This window comes from Cariama cristata, unplaced genomic scaffold, assembly GCF_000690535.1.
Source record: "Cariama cristata isolate BGI_N322 unplaced genomic scaffold, ASM69053v1 scaffold6760, whole genome shotgun sequence".
In the NCBI taxonomy this organism is placed as follows: domain Eukaryota; kingdom Metazoa; phylum Chordata; class Aves; order Cariamiformes; family Cariamidae; genus Cariama; species Cariama cristata.
The window spans coordinates 2258-10006 of NW_009592858.1; the positions used below are offsets into that span (position 1 = coordinate 2258).

Here is a 7749-nt window from a genome sequence, read left to right on the forward strand (position 1 = left end):
AGAATGATAAGACTGTAATAGCAAGTTATAATGGTTGAGTCTAAGTCCCTAATACTAAGCACTAAATAAGCTCAGGAGCTCTTAGGATGCTTGTTTTACTATGTCTCTTTAGGTCAACAACTGCAAATAATAATTTAAAAACATAGAAAAGTGATTAGTTCTGTCCATCAGTTACAGATTGCAGAAAACTAACTAGCTGCAGATCAAAGCTTGGGAATTGCTGGTGCAGCGAATAGCAACTGGGCAAAGAACTGTGCTTAGAAACTGCTTACAATATTTTAAACATCATTTACTTTCCCAAAAGTGCAAGTCATTGTGCTGACAGCATTAATGAAAGAGTAGAAATAGCATCCTAGGGAAGTATCCCTATTAGCTTACATACACACACCCACACACAAGTACTTTCACTACAACTTATTCTTTCAAAGATTAAAATAGCATACATAAGCTGCCTTCTTGCATTTATTTTTCCAGAAAAGTTAGTAGCCTAATAAATGACAAATTGAAAAGATCTTGAACTTTAAAAATACTACTATTGTAACTTGGTATCAAGAGCATTAGAGCAAGGGAAAACTACATCAGCAGGTGTCACTGCAGGCTCCAAAACCAGTCTAAATTTCCAAGGAAGATTGCAATTAAAACCTTTTTTATGTTAGACCTGCATTAGGTCTTGTTCTTCTCATAGGCAGCAAGAATGAGTGGAAATTAATCTCCAATTTAAGATTTCAAACAGTGTTAACATTTCCCATGTGCAGGACTTGTTTGCACTGGGCATGCAAACGGAACCATGCTCGAGTGGTGGCTTACCTGCTGCACGCCGGTGCTGACAAGGAGATCCTCACGAAGAAAGGAGAAAGACCGGCCCAATTAACGTCAAAAAGAGAGATAAGGAAGATGTTGGGAGGTAAACCTGTTGGCTATGCGATATGATTGTCAAAGACTGTAGTAAAAGGCTGTTTAAAGCATGTATGTTCTGATCTTTATTTTGCATGTGAAGATACTGTGTTCATACTTTAGTAATAACTATGACCTTGGTAAGAAATCGAAGTTTAAGAAAAGAGGATTACCAACAAATTCCATATCCAGCTAGCCAAACTTTTTTCTAAACACTGAAAAATTAGAAAAACTGTGTTTTGAAAAATGTCATGATTAAACTAGTGACAGATAGATGCAGCTTCCTATTTTCAAAAGGGTAACAGGAGAAAAATCTCTCAAATTTGTATGAAGCCCTTATATGAGCAACACCTAATTTTCCTGATGTTCTATGGAGCTTAGATCATGTGTTGAATAAATTGAAAATTAGCAGCCCAGATAGACAGCTCATTAAGAGACATTGGTAGAGCATTTTTACCATGTTTTGTAACCGATGGAATGGAGTAGGCTTTGCTGCTAGAGGTGATAAGTAATTTGAAATACGGTCGATTAACAATCTCTTTCCTCCCCTTTGTATTCCCTTGTCTGGTTTTGTTTTCATTATTGTCTCCCAGCTGTTGAATTGGTAATGTTTCAGCTCTCCCAGTACTGCTTGTTCTTTTCCTTTTAGCCCCTGCCTTAATATCGAACAACACACTACCCTTTGTGTTTCATTGCCTTATACATTATGAAGACGATAGCATTATACCACCAGAGACCATGTTAAAACCTGCTGGCTACAGATTAAAACAAAACAAACCAAAAGAAAAGTATTGCAGTTCTTAGAAGGAAATAGCACCCCCAGAATTACTAGAATCAGACTCTGCTTTTGTGTTGACTGTATTGCAACACCTGAGCATGGTTCTGTTTACTGTACAAAAAAAAGGCGTAGTGCTTCTTGACTCATCTTTTAACCTGTGATGCTTTTAACACTCCCTCCCCATAAAAAAAAGAAACCCCATGGTTCATAGCAATACTTTTTTTTTTCCCCCTCTCAAATCAGTCTTGGAAAATGTTGTTTTGTTTGTTTTACAGTGGAAGATGATGAACTCCCAGACTTAAAGAAAGATTCCGATCTGCCAATCATCCCTAATTATCTGGCTAACCCACCTTTCCCTTATGTTTATAACACCACGAGTAACAGTATTCCAGACCCCTCCGTGAATGGGAGTCTCTCGCACTTAGAACCACAAGCTACCGACTCCTCTTCCTTACCTGATGTGGAGACTTACAGATGTGCACCGTTACGGCATGGGAACCCTGCTCCCGAGGCGTGTGACAATGGAGACACACCGTCACTGCCCAGAGGGTGCACTCTGCCACCACACTCAAGATCGGTCCTTCAGAGAGGTCCAGTTTACCAGGGATCTGTGTCTTGGAGCAGAAGTCCTCCTTCGCCAGCTGGATCAAATCAGTCTGTACCTCAGCAAGAGAATGGCTCCTGTATGGGGCCTGTGCCAGCATTTCAGCCGGTTTTCTTCACAGGAGCTTTTCCACTTAATATGCAAGGTAACAGTAAAAGTCTCTTCTCGCTTTATCTTAGAACTTCTGTCATCTTGGGACAGTGAAGATAAACTAATCAGGGTTATGTGTATTCACAACACTTCTACAGATTTTCAGGTTCCCGTGCTCAGGCATTCAGGAAACATTTCAGGGGCATTAAAGAGGCAGATACCCTGTTTCTGCTGGAACTGTTATTAAAATATTCATGAAAATATTTGCTGTTTGTCTCAAATGCTATAAAAGCATACAGACACCAGAGTAATCTAATTCTCTACATAGCATACTCCAAGCTTCCAATAAAGAACGTGAGTACACAGCCAGTGGGCTCGAGAGAGAACCTCACATGGCTCAATCTGCAGACCTGAGTCCTGAGGTGAACTATCACCATTTCTGCAGGTAAATTTTGCCTGCCCAAAGAGGGAAATCTGGAATTTCAGCTTCAGTTCAGAATGTCATTCTTGAAATAAAAGGTGTTCTGATGCCATGAATTAGCAATGAGAAGTTAACTGATGACCAAAAGAATCAAAAACCAATAAAAGCAATCTTGGATTGCTGAGGAAATTGATAATCAGTATAATCTCCTTTTAAGTTACCTTAAATCCAGTAAGATGAGTATTCACGCAAGAGTTCATACATGCATACACACACTGTATTAGATTTGTAATGATTTTTTTCACATAGGTTGATGAAAGTCAATCCAATGAAAATTGTGGTCATACAAGTCCAGTTGTTTGCTTTCTGAGGATTCTTACATTGTTAGAAGTGATACAAACAAAGTTACTAGAACATAGAAATATTTGGAAGTTAGCATAGAGGTATCTTTTCCAATTCCTTTATGCATCTGCCTATTAATGTACCTTTTTATTTCTAATAGAACTGGTGCTTAAAGTTAGAATACAAAACCCTAATCTTAGAGAAAATGACTTCATTGAAATTGAACTGGACAGACAAGAACTGACCTATAAGGAACTGCTACGAGTGAGTTGCCATGAGCTGGGTGTTAACCCGGAGCATGTACAGAAGATCAGAAAATTACCAAATACAATGTTAAGAAAGGTAAGAACTCTAAATTCTGAAGTGTATTAAGTTATAAAAAAGATTTTTAGGTTACCATTAAAAAGGAATAATTTGTTGGTCATATGCATAGGCCCATGTTGGAAAAAAAAACCCAAACCAAAAACATCCCGAACAAGACAAAAAACCTGCCTTCAGTTTTTTTTTTGTTTTTTTTTTTTTTAATAAAAATGTCCTCAAGTTTCTTGATCATTTCCCTTCATAAGCATTTGGTGTTGAGCCCAATTAATACCTGATTTCTCTACTACATTCTTAAATTCAGTGCAATACCACACTGCTGTGACCTGTCATCAGCATTTAAAAGGCCTGCCGTACTCAGCTGAGTTTTGCTAGTTCCATAAGGTCTGTATGCAGTCCTTTCAAAAGCCAGAAAGGTGTTCCAGAATTATTCTGAGTGCAGGTCTCTGAATGTAACTGTCTTTTCTCTTCAGTGACTTTTACCCCTGCAGCAAACAGAAAACAGACCCGCTGACCTGTTTTACTGCTTCACCGTTGACCTTTTTTTCACTCTTAAATCCCTCTAGAGCATTGTTGGCATCAGTTGTGGAGCTAATCTGATTAGTACTAGATTAATAGACTTCGCTGTACTGCATCTTCACTGACTATAAGATGACTTACTCTTTGTTAGTCAAGAAGTGGCGGGGAGGGGGAAGACATAAGCAATTCTATCACTTGCCAACTTAGGTTGTTGTTGAAAGGACTGGTTTTATTTCCAGCTCTAATTACTTCAGGCTGTCTGGGTAGGACTGCAGGACACTTATTGTTCCTTGAGGTGATACCAAACTAATCCTATTTAATGCTGTTTAGCAGCAGAGTACTGCTGCAGAGGGGATCAGAGCTCAAGCTGTACTGTGGGATGGCGTCTTCTGTTGCTCTCTAAAGACCTTGGCAAAGGCAGCTCTATGATGGTGTTGGTGGGCTGCTCAGGAGGAAGCTGCACGCAGGACCTTCTTGGGCAGGTGCAAGAATCAATTCATGAGCATCTTAAGAATTATCAAGGGAGAAAAACAGAGGAGTTGGGGTGGCATGCAGTGGATCTTTCCAAGTGTAATTGCACTCATCACTTGCACTCACCATCAGTGTTGCATTCCTTCTAAAAATAGACTTCAGTGAGTAGCTGAATAGGATCCCAGCATAAATACAAGTTGGATGTTTGCTTTCCAGTTTACTGTAAAGAATTGTCATATTTATGGATAAATACATACCTTGTGTTAGGAGGAGCCTATTATTTTAACTTACCTCTGCAAAACTGAACAGATGGTTTATCACCTAACAACTTACTCTATTTATTTAAAGGACAAAGATGTTGCAAGGCTACAGGATTTCCAAGAGCTGGAGCTTGTCCTAACAGTAAGCGACAAAAACTTACTTTTCAGAGTCCCAACACTTTCTGAACGGAGTGGTTATAACAAGAAGGCATCAGAACTTACATATTAATTGTTTAAAAAATAAAATATTTGTATCTGTCATTTTAAAATTACGTTTGAAATACAGTATCTATAAGGGCTAATGATGTGAAAAAAAAAATCTATTTTGTTAACCTTGAAATAAACTAAAGTTGTTATGCACAGTTACAGCCTCTAGTTAATCTAAGAGTAATGAGTCTGATACGAAAGTAGCTTAATGTAAAGGAAGTATTAGTAGAACTATCTGTTATGCAACACTTTTGCTTATGAAAAGATAATCTTGAAGTGCTGCAGAGTTAGCAGCTCTCAGGGAAAGGCTTACTTTAAGCTGTTCTAATAATTTGTTTGCTATAAAATAGCAGAGGTACTCAAGCTAAAGAACCTGTCGTGAAACCCGTTTAATATTTGTACTGAGTCCATTACTATTAACATTAACTGTTTAGCTTGTATATTTTAAGTCATATCTTACTTAGGAGGAAAAAAAACAGAAAGGTTTAAATCTGTGGAAGAAGCACAAAACCATGTCTAGTTTAAATACTATCAAGTGACTTATAACCTGTGATTTCTTAATCCCTGTTTACACTTTTCCCTATTTCTCAGGTTGAAAATAAAAAGTGATAGTGATTATTCAAATCATAAATATGCTCTGAACCAAAATCCCTTTTATTGTTGTCCATCAATATATAGTATTGACATGTGCAATTTAAAATACTATTTTTGTTACTGTATTGACATCACGTTTCTCCAATGCTGCTTTAATTTTCCCTTATAAAAGCACAAAAATTGTAATTTTATTTTCCTTTTACTGCTACATTCCTGAGAAAGATTGCATCTTGAACCTTTAAAAAGTTGCCTGTGTAAAAAGAAACTAGTGAAATGCCCAGGGTTTTCTGGGCTGGTATTAAATCTTGATGTTCCTATGCAATGTATTTTCTTTTTTTCCCAATGACTTGTGTTTACCCATGTTGTTTACTGGAAAAAAAAAAAAAAATCACTTTTCCTGTTCCTGTTACTTAAAATTCAGAACTAGACTACTTTGCCATGAAATTCTGGAATAAATAAATTGGAACGTATTTAAAAGCTGGATTTTATCAATTTTTTTAGGATTTTAGTATTTACTCAGTCATTTGCATTTGAGGAAGTGTTCTATTCTGGTAGCCTGACTGTAAAAGTATGTACCATGAATTAGATGAACGAACTAAAGTATGAGATGTAACAGGCAAACAGAACATACCAAATTGGACTGAATTTCCCTCTGTTTCTTCATCTTTCCCCTCCCTTCCCCCAGTTTCTTGGGAAACTACAGCAACCAAAGGATTTTTTTGTTGTCTTGTCTAAGCATTTCCAGCCCAAGTTAGCCATACAATGTATGTGGACCCGTAAATGGGATTTATAGACGTAGGCTGCTGAGCAGGGAGCCACCCAAAACAGCTGGAGGAAATGCTGAGGTGAGAACTGCATCTGAAACTCTCTTATGGCTGCAGATGACTTCCCCTGACAGGAGTTAGGTTCCACCACAGCCTCGTCTCCTTTCTCGGAGGCTGCGGCAGGTAAAGAAGTTTGTTCTTCCCCTGCAGTCAGAGCAGTCACCTAGATTCCAGCTAATACAATAGGTATTTTGGTACCCAAATTTACCCACGCTCTCTCTTTCTCATCCAGTGCATAAGTACTTTGTGCAAAGGGAAGCAGCTTCAGCAGGAGTGGCTGAGCACACAGGAGGGAGCCCTCTCCCAATCCACCTTGTAGTCGGAGGTCCACTGTTCACCTGGAAGGACAGATTCATTCAAACACCCAAATTTCCTGTCTGCCAATTAACTAGACTGAAGCTCAGGCTCCTATGGCTAATAGGAGAACATTTTGTCATAACCAAAAAGCCTCTTCTGAAAAGGGTTGGAGGTCAAGGAGGTCCGCGTCATTGGCAATATCTGGTGTTCATACCAAATTGCTGGTGGTATATTAATTTCTGTATAATGGAATAATACAGTTGCTGTTCCTCGTATCACACTGTGATGTCTGTTGCCTTCTCCCTGGCACACAGAACAGATACATGGTTTAGGCATCAGCTGTCTAAACGCCAGCTAAATCCATGAAGGTACCAGGATTAACCAGTCAGACCTACTAGAGAAAAGCTGAGCTGTTGGGCTGATGACTTCGTTGTTACACTGATATTATCTTGCAAAGATGCTGATCGCTATCTATGCATTCCGAGGAATATTTTTATACCTTATGCAGTTTATACACAGAAGATACTAACACCCCTAACAATCTGATCAGTGTATAATCATTACATTACTGTGTATGATAAATAATTCATTACTTTGTGCTCTGCTATATGAAATGTTAATGTCAAATGAATGCTTGGCTGCAGATTCTTGTTTCTATTTAATAAGTATCATTTATAAGAATTAATAAATGATAATTTTTTTCTTCTCAAAGTTTTTCTGAACTTTACTTGTGGTAAAAAACCATAGGAACCACTTCTTGCTGGCTAGGTTTCTAGAGCACTTGGTGTAGGAAGTGAACAACGAAAGCAAAAGACGTTCTATCGGATTCTGGCAGCAAATACTGTTTAAACACAGTACTCCTTTTATCTGAGGAGGCTAGGTTATCTATGATAAGGTAGAGATTTATTTCCGCAAAACAAATCACACATTATTTCAGGCGATTAAGTGTTGAATGAGATAAATTATATACACATCTGCTCAGCATGCACGTTCCGCTTAAGTGGAGTCTTACTCATAGTGACTTCATACATAATACTCCTGTGACAATCATGTCCCTGCAGGCTTATGTGGAGCCTACTACATTGGTAGAAATTGTGTAGTTAATGATTTTTATTAAGCCATCTGTAGGT

At 38.2% G+C, this 7749-nt stretch overlaps 1 protein-coding gene across 1 annotated transcript; it reads left to right on the top strand.

Moving 5' to 3' along the window:
• Window positions 1-755: 755 nt before the first annotated feature.
• On the top strand, window positions 756-5057 carry LOC104160490 (ankyrin repeat domain-containing protein 40-like; the record flags this gene model as incomplete). The annotated part of the gene is made up of 4 exons (XM_009698656.1): window positions 756-904; window positions 1948-2421; window positions 3290-3471; window positions 4786-5057. Coding segments are annotated over 4 exons (946 nt in total), but the record flags the coding sequence as incomplete, so codon positions are not given.
• Window positions 5058-7749: the final 2692 nt, after the last annotated feature.